This window comes from Poromitra crassiceps (assembly GCF_964638095.1).
Source record: "Poromitra crassiceps genome assembly, chromosome: 22".
In the NCBI taxonomy this organism is placed as follows: Eukaryota; Metazoa; Chordata; class Actinopteri; order Beryciformes; family Melamphaidae; genus Poromitra; species Poromitra crassiceps.
The window spans coordinates 8479655-8501254 of NC_139647.1; the positions used below are offsets into that span (position 1 = coordinate 8479655).

Genomic DNA, 21600 nt, shown 5'->3' on the forward strand with positions numbered 1-21600 from the left:
GTCTTATTTGTGTTAAGTAGGTTGGTAGCTTAAAGGTTTATTTTCTCAGAGGGAATAGCAGACCAGTAGCCAGCCCAATGCCAGCCCGAAACACAGGCATTTAAATTTAGCACAAAAAGGAATTGTTGTGATGATTTCCAGAAGAGAGACAAGGCTGTTGGAAGTTGTTATACTCATTTATGGTTGTAGTCACAGAATGCAATATGCAAATTTTGTGTGTGTGTGTGTGTGTGTGTGTGTGCCACTGTAGGGAAAAAAAAAAGTAAATTTTGACCCTATTGTCTAAAAAAAAGACAGTCACTTAAAAAAAGTTGTGATTAGTGCATAGATTTTCTAAAGCGTAGTGTGAACAGCGCTGTTTGTGTGTGTGTGTGTGTGTGTGTGTGTGTTTGTGTGTGAGTGAGTGTCTTCTTCGTTGTCGTCTTCTGGCAACCAGCTTACAGGTGCTGAGTGTGTGTTAGAGATGCAAATGGAAATTAAATTAAGGAAAAATACGATTATCAAAAATCTTGGGGGCAGTTTTTGCCCCTTGATCATGGTTTTTTTAGGGGCATTTATTGTGGCGTTTTTGCCCTTGCCCCTGGCTAAATGGCTACACTGGATGTTGTGCGTCTTTGAACAGGATAGGAACTGCGTGTGTGTGTGTGAGCACATAGAGAGAGAGAGAAAGGAGGTCCCTGAAGCCGTGTGAGTGAGTTAGAGAGGCTGCCTGGGCTGCTCTCCTCTCCTCTCCTGTACAGTAAATCATGAGGGGACTCCCGTGCTGCTCTGAGGCAGCGCTCTGAGTACCGCGGCGCGCTCAGGCTAATTCATTTTTACGAGAGGGGAAGCTGGAAGTAAAGCCGGGAATCATGCCTGTGGAACACGGAGCTGTTTAAGCACCACACAGCCTGCTGCCCTGGTATGTGTTTTCTGTGTGTTAGCGTGTATGTGGCGGTGCATCAGCGTGTTCAAGCTAGCGTGAAGTTGATCCTCTCTCCGTGTCTTGTGTTGTCTTGTTTTGTCTCTAGATCTCACCCTGGTGTCTGTGGTTGCTCCCACAGGAGTGAAGGTGGAGTCGGCCGCGCTGCTGCACGACGCGGTGCCGGTGGCGGACGACAGCCCCAGGCGCGGCGTGCTGCTCTTCCCAGAGATCTGCACCATGGAGCTGCAGCTGCTGGCCAGCGGCTCCCCGGACCTGGAGGTGCTGAGCCACGTGTTCCACAGCCTGCTGGGGGCGGTCCGCGCCAACCGCCGCAACGCCGCCCTGCTCTACGACCAGGTCAGAACTGACCGCTTCTTAACGGGCCTCGTTATTCAGTGTTTTCTCCTTAACATTTCACAAAACTGTGCTCCGAAGTATTATGGCTGACCGCATACTCTGGTCCCCCCTACAGGGCGGAGTCAAAACCATACTGTCTGGCTTCCACAACATCCTCAGCCAAACGGACCCCTCCTTCAAAGGTTCGTCACTCATTAAAGGTTATTGTTTCTTTGCCTGCTCATTGTAGAATGTTGTCATGGACAGTCTCTAAGTAGTGCTGCTGGGCGATATTGACAAAATCAAATGTCACAATATTTTAAAGCGAATACGTCGATATCGATAATGTGACAATATCTTGGGGATGAGCATTCGTGCTTTCAGAAGATAGTCACACACACGGACATTTTGAAAGTGAGTCATGATCATGAGTGATCGGTTATGTGTACCGTAATCAGTAATAAGTACCACGACCACGGTATGGATTATGCCTTGCTCTATCTCAAAGGCAACAAAATAGGCTGCACACAGTTTTCCCAATCATCAAGTTCTCATTGGATGTGCTTGTTCAAGTCTATGCCCCCGCCCCCCCTCCCCTTTTTATGTTAAGTAGCAGAAAGGGGCGGGCCCACGCGCGTTCTGCTTTATCGTTTACATTGAGATAAGTGACAGGGTTTGCTGACGGGCAATATTGCATTTATGTTGTTAGTGTTTCTGCGTGTAGTGCTCCGTTGCATGCCGACAGTAAGTGAATTAAATCTGTTTACGTAATCTGTTCTCTTCGTCGGTCTATTCAGATTGCCAGACTGTGCTCGTGGAGCTGCTGGTTGCCATGGTGAGCCAGCGAATGACAGCGGAGGAACTGGCTCTATTGATTCGCCTCTTTCTGGAGAAGACCCCTCCTACTGTAAGTAGCAAAAACCCCTATCGGTCTCTTAACAATGTCCCGCTAGCTTGTGTTCACGGTGTGTACACTCATCAACACGTAGTGCCCTCCTGGGACCACTTCATTCCGCATACAATTAGCACCAATGTGCTGGGAACAAATGCGATGCTACGGCTTATTAGCACAGCTCTGTTGTAAATTGGAATCTGGCAACAACAGGCCTTATTAATAACCCGTCTCCAAGAAAGACGGTTTTTTAAGGGGAAGAGGGGGTTATTTTTAAGTATGAGTATGTGCTGTGGCGGCTGTAGCTCAGGAGGTAGAGCGGGGTCGTCCACTAATCGCTTTGGATAAAAGAGGTCGGTGGTTCGATTCCCGCCTCCTCCAGTCTGCATGTCGAAGTGTCCGACTCCTTGGGCAAGACCCTGAACCCCAAATTGCTCCCGATGGTGTGCCAGCACCCTGCGTGGCAACCTGCCACCATCGGTGTGTGAATATGTGAATGTACCTACTGACTGTAAAGCGCTTTGGATAAAAGCGCTATATAAATGCAGGCCATTTATCATTTGAACATGACACGTGAGCAATGTCGCCAGTCTCCTCTAGGCACATTTGCGGTTCTTGTGGCCAAATGTGATTGTGTTGCCCTTCCTGTACTGCTTCCCGAGTTTTCTATTCGTTTAGATACAGCGTATTTTGCCATGTCCATCTGTAATGCTTATGGAGTGCTTATCTATATGCCACATGCCTTGAGGATGGGGAGCTTCTTTCTACATTTGAACTGTACATTTTAACACTGTTGCATTGTGCTTGACTAACCCTGTTGACTTTATCCGCACAGGACCAAAAACCTCCAAAACGGACTGACTTGAGATGCTGATGTGTTTTAGACGTACATAGACAGCTCTGATCTGTCAAGAGTTTGCCCCATCATGTCCGAGATGATAACGGCTATTTCTCTCACCTCCCATTTCCTTTGGTACCCTCCAGGAGATCTTACTGAAGGGCATCCTGCAGATTGTGGAAGCCAACGTGGATATGGAACCTCTTCACTTCCAGACCTTTCCCATAGTCCTCGGCGCCGCCACGCCGGCGGGGACGTCCCCCGGCTCCAGGCATAACGGTGGGAAAGGCGCGGGGCTCCTCTGGAAGGGCAAACTGTCTCCCGGGCGATACAGAGAGGGCGACGCGGAGTCCCGACCGAGCCACCTACGCACCTCCCCCTGGCACGTCGCCCCTCTCCACCTGCCCCTGGTCGGCCAGAACTGCTGGCCCCACATGGCCAGCGGCTTCAGTGCCTCCATGTGGCTGAGGGTAGCCGAGTCCGAGGACAAGGACGGGGACAAAGACAAGGGTGAGAACTGAGACACACCGCTGCTTCTTCTTCACCTGTTGTCCGAGCTTTTACTTTTGGCGTCCGTAGATGCAAACCGACATTAGAGATTCTCTCGTTGTTGTGTTCCAGAGGAGGGAAAGCCTCCTTCAGTCGAGCCCCACCACAGCACCTCTCACGCTGGGCAGAGGGTGGTGGAGGAAGGCCTCATGCATGTCATCTCCATGGGCTCCAAGGCGCTGATGCTTCAGGTGTGGGCGGACTTTGCTACAGGGGCGCTCACATTCAGGTGAGCTCCAGATGCGATTGCAGCGTCAGAGACGTGTGTGTGTGTGCGTGTGTGTGTGTGTGTGTGTGTGTGTGTGTGTGTGTGTGTGCGTGTGCGTGCGCGTGCGTGCGTGAGAAGAATAGCGTTGCGTGCACACTACTGCTTGTTCAATGAGCTAACTTGAAGCATCTTAACCCGTTGATACCTGATGCAGCATTTGTGTGTGTATCCCTTTAAGACCGCGAACCGCGGTTCGCGGTCTTAAAGGGATACACACACAAATGAGGGATATACACGCAAATGCTGCATCAGGTATCAATGGGTTAATGTACTCGCTTCCTCAGGATTTGTATCGACCCTAACGATGACATCAAAGCAGGACTGTTGGCGCAGGCAGACTCTGGTGACGGGCTGCTCAGGCCTGGACAGTGGCAGCACCTTGGCCTCACGTACACCCAACAGCCAGAGGGCAAGAAGAACATCCATGGCCGCCTGGTGGTCTGGGTGTGTGGAGTGAGGTGAGGGACATGTACTGTCTAATAATACCACCAATGCAAATTTATTTTTATAGCACTTATCTGAACTGTGTAACTCAGTGCTTCCCAAACAATAAAAGAGTAAGACATATCAATAACATAACTATTACAAACTTAAAGGCCTGCTTTGAACAGGTCTTTATGAGATGCTTATCTGGCTCTTTCGTTTAAAATCTTATCGATGTATAGGTGGATGACAAGCGCTTTACTTTTGGATCATTAAATACATCTCTAGTGTAGACTGACGCCGTTTTCTCTGGCCTCCTTTCCTCAGCAAATGTGAGGTCTCTCTGGACTACACCTTACCGAGGAAATCCAGTCTGTCGTCTGACAGCAACAAGACCTTCTGTATGTTGGGCCACTGCATGGCGTCCTCGGAGGAGCTGCTGAAACAGGGAGGACGATGGAGCATGGGCACTGTTCTCCTCTTCAATGGTACGAATCTCCTTGTCACATACCACCATGGTCTGGGTTAATACTCCATTCTGATTCTCGGCGTGCATTAACCCTTACATGTTATTATCCAGGCTGGAATCACGCTTTCATAAGCTTAATCCCAGCCAGGCCAAGCTCTAAATGCAGACGTGCCATCTGGTTTCATCCCTTTTATCATCTGATCTCTCTAGCATCAATGCTGCACCCTGCTGGTGGTAAATAGATAACTGTACCGTTACATATAACAGGTTTGTAGTGCAGCTATGTTTTGCAAGCCTCTCCAGGCCCTAGTGGCTGCTGTTAGTATGACGTGTGGCTTGCTGTAGATTCTCCGCATTCTCTGAGGATCTGTCCTGAATACTTCTCTTGTTGTCTCTAATTGGCTGTGAATGGTTTGTGTCTCGGCAGTCTCGACCTGTGAACCCCCACTGATGTCACTTAGACAGCCTAAAGCCTCTCTGCTGTCATTGGAATTCATAGCTGTTTGCAATTTCTTGGAAAACAAGGACTGCTTACTTAGGTTCACCGTAGTTCCTTGAAAACGAGAGATAAAACATCAAGGTGCACCCCTGGTGGTGCATCACATACTGCTGGAGGTTATGGGTTATGGATGAGATACACTACTATAAATTGATCATTTATACGGTTTGAGTCAGGATCCAGTTAAGTTAATGTTACATTTTGTCTCTGTTGCTTCAGTTAAAATATCCACAATGTCATGGTGTCCCTTTACAGAGGGAAGGACAGCCCGCTCATCTGGAAAATAGACAAAATAATCTGCATGCTACAACAGATTGCCGTTTTCTAAGGCTACGTTCACACCGGGCACCCAAGCCTTGCCTACGCCTTGCCTTTACCCACGCTTTTAAATAGGCGTCCTTTTTAGTCAATGAGGCTGTGTACACAGGGCGCCTCAGCGTGAACCTTGCGTGTACCCACGCCTCGCCTGACCTGCGCCGATTTTATCGTTTAGGCGTGAGTTCTATTTTCAAGCCGACTAGGCACGTGAAGGCAGACTTCTTCTGTCAAGCCATGAAGGAAAAACGCGACAATATCCGTGGGAAATAGCAAAGTCAACTGAATTTCAAAATAAAATGGTGTTACTACAACAATGTTGAGCAGAGAGAGAGAGAGAGAGAGTGATTGATGGGTGGCTATCACGTGGGGCTTTCTCCCCGTCGGTAAACAAATCTTCAGGAGAGAGAATAGCGACCGAAGAAGCAAGATGGACAATGAAAAGTTAATCCACTTAGTACAACAGCATCCAGTTCTCTATGACAGCAGTCACCCAAGAAGGAGACCTGGTTATACATATCCAGCATCAATAGCACATTAAATATATCCGATTTATTTTACCTACCCATGATCATTTGGGACCACACAGGTCCGGTTCAGCGTGGAATAGGCGTGCAGTGTGATCACAAAAGCGTATGATAGGTTCACGCCCAGCTCAAGGTATGTAGGCGTAGGCGTGGGTTGAGGCAAGGCAAGGCGTAGGTGCCCTGTGTGAACGTAGCGTCATGTTTGTCACATTAAGACAGGAGATTGTAACGCTGTCCTCCTCCTGTGCTCGCCTCTATATTCCAGGGTCTAGAATAGCATCTGAGGAGGCCTTCTACCTGTATGCCAGCGGGCCGGACCTCACCTCCATCATGCCCTGCAAGTACGGCAAGCCCAATAGGACATTCTCCAAGTATGTCACTCAGGAAGGGCTCAAGTGTGAGCATGTGCGCGAGCTTCTGATGAAGAACAAGGATGTGGACACGTCCGCGCTGGTTGTGAGTGTTTTTTTAAATGATACCCAATCCTATCTTTACTTTACAATAGACATCAGCTGAATAAATGCGTGCACATCCCAACACAAAACTGTTAACTGTGGAAAAAAAACTGGTAAAGAATTGCTATCTTGTCAACGTCGCTTCACGGTTTCCCAGGGCTTTTGAGTCAAATACAGATTCACACTGATCCCAGTACTTGTACTTTGTGATTCAAAGCATTAGCATCCATTGCTATTTCTATGTTATTGTTTCTGTCTCTGGTGCATGCATAATGCACCGTTCCAATTACTTGTCATTGATGATTTTGCACTGTAGGAAGTATCCCCCCCCCCTCTCTTCCAATTGTAAAAGCTATTACAGTCGGGCTACAGCTATTTCAGTGAGCCTGGAAATGGTTTCTCTTCCATTAAAAGTTAGTGGCTGTGTTGATAACAACAGCTCTACTGATGAGACAGAAAGGAAGAGAGAGAAAATGAATAATTTCCTCTCCCCACATCTTTGTAACGTCTCTCAGCGCTACTCTAACCAGAAGTGTATCCTTTTCATCCCTCTCACTACTTGTTCTGTTATCTCTAGGACTCAAAAGGCATTTTGATACTGCACGTATCCCAGTCTTCAATTGTAGCCCTGGGCCAAATGAGTCCTTGCTCCAGGCAAATCTAGACAACGAGGCCATTTACACCTGGCGTTAACATGTGTTTTCTGTCATCAGATTGCAATCAGATTGTGTTTTATCACTTGAAAGTACAGGTGTTAAACACTCCCAAAACGCATTGAAGAAGGATTGCAATCTGATCGGCCAAACCACCTCCGGAGGTGGTCAGGGATGCATTGTGTACACATTGAACACACGTGTAAATGCAATGTGTCCTCTCAATCTGCAAACAGCAACTGTATGCGGATTGAAAGGACAACCATTTTAACATATGTTTTCTGCCATCAGATTGCAATCTGATGGCAGAAAACATATGTTAACGCCAGGTGTAATTGGCCTCTAAGTCACTGTAAAAGATTATCTTTGAGTTTAGCCCAAGGGTAGTTTTTCTGGCCAAGCAAAAGAAGTCAAGGCTGACTGATGCAGTCGGGATTGGATTAAAAATAGATTGGGCCAACCTAGCCTAAAGCCAAAGATAAGCCTGGTCTAAGAATGTGCAGTGGGGAAAGAGAGGGATGCTATAGTGTGATTGTGTAAATGTATGTTTATTTTAGCATTTCTAAATCAACTAAATAAGATAATATTGATTTAAAATGAGAGGGAGAAGAGTTTGAAAGATGAATTATGTTGTTTCTTAATGCGTCGGATTCTGTTTCTGCCCGTGCAGGAGAGCTTGGCGGTGGTGTACGCGCCGAGCAGTCCCCGAGTCTACACCATCTACGAGCCTGTGATCAGACTGAAGGGCCAGGCCAAGACGGTGGTCACCCAGCGCCCTTTCAGCTCCAAGGATGTGCAGAGCGTCGCCCTGGAACCCCACTCCCTGCGCGGGCTGCTCCCCACCGAACCCCAGGGCCTGCAGAGCGTCCTGCACAAGATCGGAGGAACGGGAAACTTTGTCTTCCTCTTCGCACAGGTACGACGCTCCACGCTCTTTACGAGACGCCGTATTTATGACATTTATCTGTTTTTCAGACTTATTTGAGCTGAAACACAACACAAACTAACCAGGAAGGAATATATTTTCTACGTCATGGAGGTGCTCTGACTTAGTTATGGAATGCCGTGGAACAGTTGTAGACTTTTACACCAGGGCCCCAGTGGCAGGCAGCCCTGTGTGTTTATTTTGAAGTCTCTAGACTCCGCTTTGTGCAAATATTTATTAAGGTGCTATGAGCTACAAGCATCGCAAGACATTTAATTCTCAAGCCCAAAAGAAAACAAAAAAGCTGTATTATTATTCCAGTATTTTGCATGGTGATATATTGATTTGTATCACATCTCTATTCTAAAGATGTGACTTCATTTTGATTGCATCAAATACAAACCACCTTCTTCAAGGGGACAGGAGGGGTCAGGGGTCAGAGAGGAGGAGAAGGAGGAGGTGTGGGAGGAGAAAGGTTCTGTCAGTGTTGTTGTGAATAATATTAATAATAATAATACAATTAATTAATAAAGGCCATGGATACACAGGAACCTGTGAAATGTATTTTTTTTTCTATGAAAAGAAAGTTATGCAAGAGGACCACTGCTGACCTACAGTGATCCTATGCAGCCATTTTACTAGTTTTGTTTTCCCCCTGCCATCTCTCCTGCCTCCCTCTCTGTATCTCCGCGTGTGGCTGATGTCCAGGCGGTGGAGCTGAGCGACTGTGAGCAGACCCAGGCTCTGGCACTGCAGGCGCTGCTGTCCCTGTCCAAGTTCAACCAGCACCGCATCCACGAGATGGACCGTTACCATGGATACTCCATGATCCACCAGGTCCTCATCAAAGCCAAGTGCGTCGTGGGATATCATATGCTGAAAGTGAGTCCGATCTTGAACTCTCTGCCCTGCTCTTTTCCCACAGCCTCTGGAATCTGTGCAGTAAAACATATTAATTGGCACATATAAAAAAAATGTAAACCATGAATCTGATCCACCCCGGTGCCGGTGTGAGCGAGTCTTGGTGACCCCGCGGTTACTTGACCTTGTTGCTGTGTCTGTAATTGAGCTGTGTGAAAGCCGGGCGCTGAAATGGATTCTGTCTGCCTGGATGAAAGACTGAGCTCCTGCAGAGACACACAGCACCACCGATTGCCTTTACCGCTTTGGGTTTCCACAATACTGCACGGCACAGAACCATACTGCACGGCACAGAACCGAGCAGATTAGTCACACTTCACACTTCACACGCGCACACACAGTCATACCTAAAAGATAGCGTGCCTATTTGCACAAGATACAAATATGGCTTTTCATATATTATGTTGACATTTCGTATTTACCCTGCAAAATAAATCTCCCTTTAGCCAGATCAGAGTCTTTGAAGCCAGATGTCTGGCTGCGTATAACAGTTTGCATATTTAGTCACACACCCTTTTATCAGATAGTCACAGATTAATAATGTAACTGACTCTTCAGTTCGTGCCTTCTGCCAACCAGAAACCCAAACGACTACAGGATTTATGACCACTGCAGTGAAGCTGATCACTTCTACAAATGAAATGACTTGATCAATAAAAACTCAATAAGTACTCTGTAAGTTCATTGGGAATGTATTGATTTTGCTCCTGTCTGGAGTCCTACACAGTGGGGATGTTTATGGAGAGATACTGATTATCAATATGCTTGGATACAATGTTTCTGAGTTTTGACAAAACCCCCTGTATTTTCTAATGTGTTTGCCATACTGTGTCTGTCTCTAGACGCTGCTGGATGGGTGCTGCAGTGGGCCCATCCTGACCCTGGGGGAGGACGGTCAGTTCCGTTTGGACACCGAGTCCACCGCTGTGGTGCAGGACATCAGGCTTCTCTCAGAGGTCCTGTTGGACTGGAAGATCTGGGCCACGGCTCAGGTAAACGCATACATCCCGGATTCCCGGTACCAACCAGACCTGGCTCAAATCTGTTTTTTTACAACAAGGTTATTGTCATAAACTATCTCTAAGACAAAAGCTATGCGATAACAAATTGTTAACAGATAGTTATCACTTATCTGGTACTCCAAGTAGGCTAAAACAAACGGCAAGATATTATTTGCAAATATTGTTTTGCCGACGTCTGATATCAGCACACACAAACACACACACACACACACTCTTCCCTGCAAACACATACACCGTGAACAGTTTTTACCTTTTGTTTTCAGTCATGCAGGAATGTGAGAAAAAATTGAATTGATACTGTAGCATCAATTAATTTGAAGCCGTGCTGCGTAAGGACAGCTTCCCAGACGAGAACCAACAGCTGCACACTGCTGCAAGATGTATTCATCTAATAACACCTCTACATGAAGGACAGAGAACTCGAAACATCACACGTATACGTGTTAATGAATTCATACACCTTGAGATCAACTTGCGGTGTGCGTATTATGTTTCTCTTTCCTATGCTGTCGAGCAGCTGATTAAGATTGAGAGATATTTTTACTCTGCTCAAGAAACAATCGTACTCTCAGTCCTACCATTAGTGCACCATGGAGCGTCAGGTTATTCCTACATTGCCGACAATGAAGGCCAAACGATGTCTCTGCCTCTCCCCTGCCGTTCACCGTTTGGTGTTATGTTTCTGACAGTGTGGAGTGTGGGAAACCCTGCTGGCCGCCTTGGAGATCCTCATTAGGGTGCACCACCCTCAGCAGGTCTTCAACATCCGTCAGTTCCTCAAGGCTCAAGTGGTGCATCGCTTCCTGCTCACCTGCCAGGTGTTACAGGTAAGGCCAGTCACTGGCAGAACTCCTGCCACGAACACCTCGCCTCTGTTCAGAGACCCATCCTGATCCACTTCTATGTGTCTTCTCCAGGAGCATCGGGACGAGCATCTGACCTCCATTCCGCAGGAGGTCTGTCTGTCCTTTGTCAAAATCATCCAGGAGGTACTGGGTTCTCCTCCGGACATGGAGCTGCTCAAGCTGGTGTACAACTTCCTGCTGGCCGTTCACCCGCCCACCAACACCTACGTCTGCCACACTCCCACCAACTTCTACTTCTCGCTGCACATAGGTGAGGTGGCACTGCAGCTAGCCTGTAACCAGTGCTTCTGTTTCAAAGTCACGTGAATTTAACTTGCCACGCTCTTTTTTTTTTGTATCTCTCTGTGTGTCAGATGGCAAGCTGTACCAGGAGAAGGTCCAGTCCATTATGCATCTCAGACACTCCAACAGTGGAGGGAAGTCTGCCAGCAGCTCTGTGGTCTCGCTCTCGCCCACTGTCTTCACTGAGGCGGTCCACGAAGGTAGAGTTCAGCCACAGCACACTGGTCTCACAGCACAGGTGTTCAGGTGTCCAGCACAGACGGCACAATTCAATGCTCACTTTCAGTTTGTTCCCCACCACTCCAGGAATGACTGAGTGGTACATCTCTAAGAAGATATGCAATGCTTTCGTGAGCTTGTCCTGTCTCTAACTAGGTCCATTTCTTTACAATGTTTATTGTTGAAGTGCTGCAACAGCCCTTTTGTCACTCTGTGACGAATTAAGGTCACCAGCGTTTTATTTTAAGGATGTAACATAAATGCTATTACGTCTGGGGGGGAAAGACACTGCAGATTTAGCATGAGGTCAGACATTTTTGAGAAGCTAAGAGCAAGGCAGTGGCTTCATGCAATCCTCTGTATACCCCCTTCCCTCTGCCCTCTACTTGCTCCAAAAATTATAAAATTATATATACTGTATATATATGTATATGTATATATATATATGTATACACATAATATAATACCGTATCTCATAAATATGAGATATATCTTTTCTCTTCAGTTATTATCTAGCCCGTCTCTATCTTGTGTGATCATTCTTCAGCTAACGATGTATTCACTGAAAGTTGCTCCTGATATTCTATTATGAAATCTAATAATAATTTGTGTTGCAAGTGTTGAAACAATCTCCTCAAAGTGTTGAAACAATCCCCTCTTGCTTTCCAGCTCATCTCCCCGCTCCCTTCCCCGAACACGGAGGTGACGATCAGTCGCTGCGCCCTCCCAGTCTGGCGCCCTCGCCCTCGCCCTACTCCTCCCCGTTGCTCACGCCCCGTCTCGGACACGGTAGCTCCAGCGAGGGGGACGCGCAGCAGCAGGCTCAGGGCAGCACGGAGACACTCAAGAGGGGCGCGGGCGACGAGCAGCTCCTCAGCAGTTGCGAATCGGCCAAGACCATCTGTGACTCGAGGGAAGGGGGCGAGGGTGCAGCCGCCCCCCCACGCACCCCTTCCATCAGCGTGGAGGAGGAGCGGGACGAGGGGGCGGAGGTGGACAGCCTGGCGGAGGGCAGCGTGGGCGTGGCCGAGTCCGACGACAGGTTCGACTGGGCCAGCGACGAGGCGCCGCGACGCCCCGACAGCCTGAAAGGCATCCAGTCGTTCCAGAGGAGCCACAGCAACCTGGCCAGTCTGGGCCTGGCTTTCCCCGCGCCAAACGGCTCCCTGGCCATCGGCCGGTGGCCCACCGCGGCCGACCGAGGCTCCCTGCCTGAGGACTGGGAGAGCTACACTTACTCTCCTGGCTATGAGAGGGCCCACAGCAAGACCGAGTCCAATGACAGGTACTGTCTCATACTGCCCTTTACAAGGCTTGTTTGAATATCAGATACAGTATTATTAATAACATACTGCACTCAAAGACAGTTCTAGCTTAATCCATAATGTCCATATTATCTGCCCAGAACAATTCAATTAGCCAAACCATGGCAAAAGATCTCATACTCTAGGTATAGTGCACTTAGAGCAGTGGTTCCAAAACTGGGGGATGCATACCCCTAGAGGTATGTGGAGGTACTACAGAGAAAGGGGAAAATTTAAAAATGTAAGAATAAATCATGAAAATAATTGAAACATTAAAATAAATCTGTTCGGGAGGCACTAGTTGCAACTCTTTCACTCCATTTTGTATTTTGTAATGTTATATTCTTCTCAAGATATGGGTTATTCATTCATTACATCATATGCTGCTATAGTTTTCTCTTTTTCTAAGCAAAATCGTGCAGTCGGGTAAAGGGGGCTACTTGGATTCAGAAATCAGGGAAAGCCAAAACAAAGTTTGAGACCCACTGACTTAGAGTAACCGGTAGCAGTCTGTTTGAGTATTTATGTAACTGTTTCTCCGTGTCCATGCATGTCCACTCTGTCACGTAACTCCACACATTGTTAATATAAGTAGATCACAGTTGTGCTCAGACAAAGAAAGTCTTTGTTCAGATTTGCATAACACTCCAGATACTGCAGTTGTTTACGGTAATTATCTTCAGCCAACTGTGAAAATGATTTGCACCGCGGTGACCGTTTCACTTTACCTACAGCACATCTGCCATTTTGTATTCAAACAACACCAGCTGTCTGAAGTTAATAGCTCCTCCACTTTTGTCTTCAGTTTAATTAAATGTATTAATTGGGATGGCTGTAGGTGTATTTTTCAAACGGGCAGAATTTGTTTAGGTGGTGGTGGTGTTAATGTACCAATCTCCCTTTCAAGCTGCATCAGCCCTAGCAGGGCTCATTATGAAAATAGCTTATCCAAACAGTCTCGCTTTACTGATGAAAAGATCATGTTTTGTGTCGACCCAGTTTAGTCATTAAGACCACAGTTCCTCAATTAGCTCCCCCCTCTTCCTAACCTCTTCCCTGCTGATGCCAGTTTTATTCCATTATTTTCCATATTCTATTAAAGCAAAAAACGGGGATTTCACTTACAGTGCAAAGACATACAATACTGTACATACAATAGACAAACCTTCTCTGTCATTTAAAATAAATATTATGTTTTGTGGACAAATAATTCATTCATATCTTCTCATTTTGAGAGCACCATTGAAGGGAATTTGTTTATGCATTTTCTGAGGCAGAATCATTCAACGGTACTATGTGTTGCTGTGCGTCCCAGGTCCAGTACAGAGGACTGCTTGGTGTTGATCTGCTGTGGACTCTATGATCTCCTGAGGGGCGTCTTGCTGCTGCTGCCTGACCTCATGCTCGAGGAGGTGATGGACAAGCTCGTCCAGCCAGAGGCGCTCATCGTCCTGGTCAACCACTCCTCTCCACTGATCCAGCAAGGTGTCATGAAGGTTGGTTCTGGACCCTTTTGGGACAGGTCTCGTATACTCTGAAGCAATGAGTTTTGCATTGGGGTCGAAATTTCGCCACCTTTCACGAGGTCACGGATCAGTACCTTACTTGGATCATGCACCGTTTGCTAAATTCCAGGGAAACCAGGAATCGTAATCGTAAGCAATGCAAGGGTCAGAGCCTGAGAGCTCTGATAATATTTCTGCAACCCTACAATATTCACATGAGAGATAAGTGGAGAGAGAGATAAGAAGGAGTGCAACTAAGATAAGAAGAGAGGTAGAGTAGAAGGGATGGATTTGTTTCTTTACTTAACAAACAGAGGAATGCTGCTGTATGGGACATACAGTACATGTAATGAATTGACAGTTTCTTAGATCAGACAGCAACCCTTCCCTTTGCTGAGTGTTAACATAATCCTGTAGGGAAGTCACACATCTCATATACAGTAATTCTGTTCCACTCTCCCAGCTGCTGGATGCCTATTTCAGCAGAGCCTTCAAGGATCAGAAGGAGAAGTTCCTGAAGAACCATGGCTTCTCCCTCCTGGCCAACCAGCTGTACCTCCACCAGGGCAGCCAGGGGCTGCTCGAGTGCTTCCTGGAGATGCTGTTTGGACATCCTGTGGGCCTGGAGGACGAGTGAGTCAGGGGACAGTACTCTGCGGGTCCTTTAAAAAACTCCAGTCAAATCATCCAAATTTAATTTGAAACCTGCAGATACTTTAGATGAAATTTCCCCAATATTGTAAAAAGGTTTGTGCGCTCACTTGAGGCAGAAAACTTTTTGTTGCTAAAAAAAAGAAGAAGTACAAGCTTGTCTTATTTTGACATTTAAAAATGCACTGGCTTCTGGAAGCCTAACAGCCTTGGGGACTACAAGCAACCGACTTCTTAGTTTTTCTATAATAAGTAATAGATCATGCGATGCAGTCTCTCTAGGGCTGTTTATGATTTTGTTTTTCCCTTTTTCTTTTCTGTGTTACTTTCCAGTCTGGACCTGGAGGAAATGGAGAATATCTCCCCCTTCAGGAAGCGCTGTATCATTCCAGTGTTGGGTCTGATTGAGAACTCGCTGTACGAGAACTCTCTGGTGCATAACACCCTGTGCATGCTGCTGCAGCTCCTCAACGCCTGCCCCAAGCTGGCGGACATCCTGCTGGACCACGGGCTCCTCTACGTCCTCTTCAACACCCTCTGCACCCTCAACGGCATGGAGAACGGGTACGGCTGGCAGGAGGAGAGAGTCCTCCATGGCACGACTCGCATATTTTTTTTTTAAATGTTAACGTAAACCCTTGAGCCGTGAATTAAATCTATAATCCTCTCTCACAGCTCACTGATCTAGCAGGTACGAGTGGGTTGAATCACTTCCTGAGCTTAATATAGTCTTCTTTGCACTTGTCCTCCCTCTTCTTCTAGCATTCCGCTGAATGACTACAAGCTCTTGGTGTGTGATATCCAGCAGCTGCTAGTGGCGGTGACCATCCACTCCTGCAGCTCTTCAGGCTCCCAGTACTTCCGAATCATCGAAGACCTCGTTACCTTGCTGGGCTTCATGCAGAGCAGCAAGATGCGGCGCACACAGGGTGAGGAAAGGAAATGCAAAACACATGGCTGCTGTCCCCCCCCCTGCTGTGCTCTGCGGTTCTGGATGGTATAACGCTGTCGAGCCCCGCGGAGCGGAAAGGAAGCTGGGCCTGCAGTACATTGCGTGATAGATGATATTTTCAAGCGTAGACTGAAAACTCATCTTTTTCAAGAAGTACCTCACATCCTCGTCTCCCCACTGAATTTTCTCCTCTTCCTCTACTTTCTTCTATCTTCCTCTTTAGCTTTTATCTATTTCTTTGCTCTGACATATTCATGGAAATATGCTAAAGGCACCAAGGATCTGACCTTGGCACCCGTTATTTTTTTATTGTTAGGAATTGAAGAATATTCTAATATTGCACTCAGTCACTCTGTAATGTAAATGCCACTCCTGATTCCTTCTCTGCCTTCCTTTCTTTTTTATAGAGATGGCAGTGGCTCTGCAGTTCCGCATCCTCCAATCAGCAATAGAGTTCATAAAGACCACGGCCAATCAGGACCCCCAGAAGCTGAGCAGCTCTGTGAATGTGCCCAGCTCTCCTCATCACGCCATCTATCAGAAACGCAAGAGCATTGCGGGTGAGTGTTTCAAACTGATTCAAAGTGATTTAAAAAAATAAATCGAGATGGCTGGGTTTTTCTGACGGAGCTTTATTTCCACCCAGTCAGTCACGAAGCAGATCTCGCGCAGTCTTGTCACGCATTTCATCTGTCTGTGTTGACGATCCCTTCCCATCCGAATCTGAAGGTTCCATTGCCATTGCCATGAAAGACTCCATTATCCCACGCATCCCCAGACAGCACTACTGCTCCTATGGCCAGATCCCCATGTCCCCTCCCTCCTTCAGCTTCCTGTCCCAGGACTCCCCCCTCCCCTCCCCCACTGGAGCTCCGTCCTACACCTTCCACTCTGACTCAGGTAGCCGGGACGGCCCGTCCACAGCGGACAACATACTCCCTCCAAGGGGACATGTTTCCTGTATTTTGCAGTGAACTCACCATTTCCCCTGGTCCTCGCCCGGGGGTTAATTTGCCCAGTACCCCCGTGTATTACTGGTGCCTTTCTGTGTCTGTCTGTCTGTCTGTCTGTCTGTCTGTCTGTCTGTCTGTCTGTGACTGCTCAACTAAATTACTGTTAAACATTTCAGCGCAGATGGCATTTTGATCTGCGACGCTTTCTAATCTTCCAAGTCTTCTAATGATTTATTTGCATAACCTTACTCTCAACTTGAAGATAAAAAAAAAAAAGCATGCCTTGCACCTATTCTAGCCGATGGCAACACTGACGCCGTTTGTCTTCTCAAAACTGTGCGTGTCCCTCGCGATGCCTTGCCTCTAGGGCGGCGCCGGTTCTCCCTGGCCCAGTCGGACTCTCTCCTGATGCGGATGCGCTCGGTGGCCAGCGACGAGCTCAACCAGATGATGCAGAGGAGGATGAGCCAGGAAAACCCCATCCGTGCCAGTGAGACCGAGTTTGTGCAGCGGCTGCAGAGGCTCGTGGTCCTGGCTGTCAACAGACTCATGTACCACGGTAAAAAAACCCATAAAGGTGTTGAGCAAATCAAAACGATCACATTTTAGATGATTTACGAAAGGCTTTCATACATCAACAGCAACATCAACTTCACTATTTATATTTGTCAAATAAACACATTTCAAGCATTTAAGCATAAGCCTTTAGATCAAAAAGGTTTTAAGATAATGAAAGACATGGTACATTTAATCAGGTGTGTCCGAACCTTTGACTAGTAGTGTATTACATCCTTCAGCTCATATAAGCACAAAGAGGAATTTATATTCACCTATATATTATTATGTAGCAACACCTCTTACATTGTGTTATTTCTTCCTCGTTGGCTCTGGTTTTGTTTTCTGATCTTGGTTCTGTCGGGCCGTCCCTCTTGTTTCAGATGTGAGCCAGGACTTCTTCGACCTGCTGAATATCCCCGACTCCCCGGACCACCAGCTGTCCACACCGGATCCAGGTGAGCCAGCGCAGGACGAGAGCGGCTCCGCCTCCGTCCCGCACTCCCCCATTCACTACAAACTCCCCGCCGCCAGCAAGAACAGCTTTCAGAAGTACATCCTCAAACTCATGATGGAGGGCATCAAAATCAGCCTGGTATGATAATAACAACTTTTTTTTTAGTTGCACTTCTGGTCACGTGAAGAGCTAGTTTGAGTTCCCTTTTCCACGACGGCTGACGACGCGCGGTGTTTGTGGTTCCACAGGGCAGCACGGGTCGCGGAGGCGCTCCGAATCAGCAGTGGCGCAGGATCCTGTGGTCGTGCCGGGACACGTTCAGGGTGCAGATAGGCCGCCTGCTGGTGCACACACTGAGCACTGCACTTCCCCTCTCTGACAGGAGGGAGGCGCTGGAGTTTGTGTTTGATCCCAGACACCTGGATATCCTCAGAGAGAGCCTCAGCCCAGGTCTAGAGGTGAGTGCAAAGCGAAACCGCCTTGTTTCAGTCTGCGTAGTCGTCCCAACTGCCAAGCTGTGAAAGAAATCTAATTTGGATTTCAGATCATGTATTTTCTTTTGAGAATTCATATTATTTCACTGGCATATGCAGTGCACTTGAGTCAAAATGCTTTTTACCCCTCCGAAAGAAGAAATCTTAATCTTAACAAATCACTGGGAGCAGGGGAAGATAAGTGTGAGCATATGTCCATTCTTTTCTCACTGGTACAGAGGAGATCTCAGACAGCTGTCATAGCTTGACTCTGAAATATCCGGGATAGATGTCTTCGTGCTCTTGATCCGCCCCTCTCGCATTGCCATGGGAGTCTTCTCTCGCTCTGTAAGCTCCTCTCAGGCTTCACTGAAGGTCGATCAGCTGCATGGGGCCTGTCCATCACTGTGTGCCTTCATATTCAATGTTTTCTTCTCTTCTCAGCATGGACCGAAGCTGTCGCTGTACCTGTACGAAATGCTCCACGACCACAAGGACGGCCTGACCAAAGAGGAGCAGACCGCCGTGGGGGTCTTCATGACCTCGCTCAAGCTTTGCGGCCATCGCTGCATCCCCCCCAACGCGCCACACAAACCAGACTTGCTCAAGGCTATAAAAGAGGTAAAACCATGTCTCCTTTCCCCCCGTATAGAGGGGAAGGAAACGACTTCTAAGCCAACTACTTGTCATACAAACCATGTTTGCCTGGACTGCAGCTCTAAGTACATTCAGGTTTTCAGCTTGTGTACTTAGCCAGAAAATACATTTTGGTAAGAAACTCATTTACTTCTTCGTTTTATTCATCCAGGAAAAATTTAAATATGAGGCAGAAGAGAAAACAAGCAAAGCGGCGTGGGAAAAGAAAATGTCCAACAGTCAGAAGGGGTGAGTAGGAGCTTTTTTTTCTTCGTTTAATACTTTAATGGTTTAAGCTTCAGTGTAGACACCAAGGAAGTCTATGCTCCATTCCTTCTGCAGTCTCATCCAGAGGCTGGATGGAAAGTCCAAGGACATTTCCAAGATTGCGGCGGACATCACTCAGAATGTGTCTCTGCGGCAAGGCATGGAGAGGAAGAAAGTCATCCAGCACATCCGAGGCCTGTACAAGATCGACCTGAGTGCCAGCCGCCACTGGCAGGAGCTGGTACAGCAACTCACACATGACCGGTGAGCGTGGACAGCTGTCTCTCACAAGGGCTATGCAGAAATTCATAATGGGATTGTTATTATGAGTATGATTAGGATTATTGCGGTGACACTGAAAAGAAGAAGAATATTGTAGTTGTGATTGTTATTAGTCATTTCAATCTGAATTACAATACGTGGGGTCAATGCTTTTAATACTTACTATGTTTTTGTGTGCTTATAAAAACAACCGTAAAGAAGATAATTTGCTAATGCTCAGGATTTGGCCAGTTTGAGAATCAGACTTTGAGTACAATCAAATATTTATTTCAGATGTATTAGTAGCAGCAGAATGCTGCGTGGAAAAAATTGCAATCGCATGCTCTTGAAATTACGAAGTCACTCAGATCAAGCAGAAGTCAATATTGGAATGTGCAGACTGCAGTGCGGTTTTGTTGGTATTGAATAGATGTGAGTGGACATTACGTTTGAGCTGTAACGGTCCGTTTCAGTGCCGTGTGGTACGACCAGACATCCTACCCGACGTCCTGGCAGCTGGACCCCACCGAGGGTCCCAACCGGGAACGGCGGCGCCTCCAGAGATGCTACCTCACCATCCCCAACAAATACCTGCTCAAGGACAGACGCAAGGCAGAAGGTGAATATGAATTATGAACCTGTCGGGCCTCTAGAGCAGTATATTAAAATGTCATTGACACGCTGTCTGGCGCGCCCTGCTGTCTGTCCAGGCTCAGTGTTCTTAATCTGTCCTCTTGACTGTTTAGACGCCGCAAAGCCACCGCTCTCCTTCCTGTTTGAGGATAAGACTCACTCCTCCTTCTCCTCCACGGTGAAAGACAAGGCCACTAGCGAGCCCATCAGGTATGATGTCCTACCTCTCCGTCTCTTGCCTGCCTCTAAGCCTCGAGCAAACACAACCCCTCTCGGGAAACCGTGGGGATGTGAAGATTGTGCGCTTGTCTAATCCACGTTTGTTACCCTGAGAAGTGTCAGTGGCTCAGATGCTGTATTTCTTCTATGTCTTCAGATTCACCAGACGATGCATCAGTGTCGCCCCCTCCACGGAGACGGCAGGGGAGCTGCTTCTGGGTAAGACACTTGACCCTTGACCCCACGGCTGCTCCGTGCATAATAATCAAGTGTCGGGGGGTAACTCGTTACAAAAGTAACATATTACTTTTAGTAGTAACTCAGTAATATAACTTATTACTTATAGGATTTCAGTAATATTATACCAGTTACTTTGTCAAGTCACTCAAGTTACAAATTGAGTTACATTTGATTAAATCAAAGCACATAATAAAAAAGATACAATCATTTCCTAATCAAACTGTGTGTTTTTATGCAAATAAGCCCTATAGATGACGATAACAAAGGAAAAGAATAACATTTAGAGTTTTGGAGCGTTTACACCGACTTCAAGGCGGTTGAAATCATTTTTCGGGATGGTTCCGGGGCGGAAATGTCATTCTGCTGCTGCTGTTGTTTTGGTAAAAGTAATGCAAAAGTAGTGTAATAAGTAACGAGTTACTCTACACAGAAAGTAGTATTGTAAAGTAACTTATTACTTTCAAATGAAAGTAACTAGTAATATGTAGTATATTACATTTTGAAAGTAACTTGCCCAACACTGATAATAACACACTCTACAAAAGCAGCCGGTCACAAGGAAGATAGAGTAACGCGCATGCATAATATTGCGCTCCTTCTCATAAACAGGTGGTTTGTTAGTTATTCACCAAGGGATGTTGTTGTTTGTCTCGCATGTACGAAGTAAACTAAATCTCGCTCACTCTATGCTGTGTCGACAGGAAAGTCTGGGATGTACTTTGTGGAGGACAACGCTGCCGAGGCGCATGACAACCAGGTAAATCCGGGAGGCTCCCACTCGGCTTATTCCCCACAGCCCCCCCCCCAGCGCACACTGACACTGACACTGCATTAATAAGTGAGTCCCGCCTGGCGGATGTGTTTGTGTTTGGACAGAGCCTGCACGGGGAGACCGAGGCGGCTTCTTTCTCCTGGACGTATGAGGAGATTAAGGAGGTCCATAAACGCTGGTGGCAGCTGAGAGACAACGCCGTGGAGATTTTCCTCACCAACGGCAGAACGCTGCTGTTAGCCTTTGACAACACCAAGGTACAAACAAGCGAGAGAGGCTGTGTGAGGTGGGGAAAATCCGGGCAGGGGGAAAAGGCACGACTAATGCCGCGTTTGTGTCATGTCGGATTTATCGTAAAT

The 21600-nt window shown here is 47.1% G+C and overlaps 1 protein-coding gene across 1 annotated transcript in view; it reads left to right on the forward strand.

Annotated features, from left to right (window-relative positions):
• The window catches only part of lyst (lysosomal trafficking regulator), a gene marked incomplete at its 5' end in the record, with an annotated part of 75467 nt that overhangs the window by 41610 nt on the left and 12257 nt on the right, over nt 1-21600 (forward strand). The window contains 32 exons of the mRNA XM_083658634.1: nt 1044-1261; nt 1377-1443; nt 2038-2147; nt 3117-3480; nt 3592-3748; nt 4072-4245; nt 4538-4698; nt 6286-6476; nt 7799-8044; nt 8762-8935; nt 9817-9966; nt 10686-10823; nt 10914-11112; nt 11216-11344; nt 12033-12648; nt 13983-14163; nt 14636-14805; nt 15157-15387; nt 15586-15752; nt 16183-16335; nt 16505-16675; nt 17096-17287; nt 17667-17878; nt 17989-18198; nt 18658-18834; nt 19022-19098; nt 19192-19380; nt 19851-19996; nt 20124-20220; nt 20387-20448; nt 21171-21226; nt 21346-21498. Of these exons, the coding sequence (XP_083514760.1) occupies nt 1044-1261; nt 1377-1443; nt 2038-2147; nt 3117-3480; nt 3592-3748; nt 4072-4245; nt 4538-4698; nt 6286-6476; nt 7799-8044; nt 8762-8935; nt 9817-9966; nt 10686-10823; nt 10914-11112; nt 11216-11344; nt 12033-12648; nt 13983-14163; nt 14636-14805; nt 15157-15387; nt 15586-15752; nt 16183-16335; nt 16505-16675; nt 17096-17287; nt 17667-17878; nt 17989-18198; nt 18658-18834; nt 19022-19098; nt 19192-19380; nt 19851-19996; nt 20124-20220; nt 20387-20448; nt 21171-21226; nt 21346-21498 (5738 nt within the window). The remainder of the gene's footprint in view (nt 1-1043; nt 1262-1376; nt 1444-2037; nt 2148-3116; nt 3481-3591; nt 3749-4071; nt 4246-4537; nt 4699-6285; nt 6477-7798; nt 8045-8761; nt 8936-9816; nt 9967-10685; nt 10824-10913; nt 11113-11215; nt 11345-12032; nt 12649-13982; nt 14164-14635; nt 14806-15156; nt 15388-15585; nt 15753-16182; nt 16336-16504; nt 16676-17095; nt 17288-17666; nt 17879-17988; nt 18199-18657; nt 18835-19021; nt 19099-19191; nt 19381-19850; nt 19997-20123; nt 20221-20386; nt 20449-21170; nt 21227-21345; nt 21499-21600) is intronic.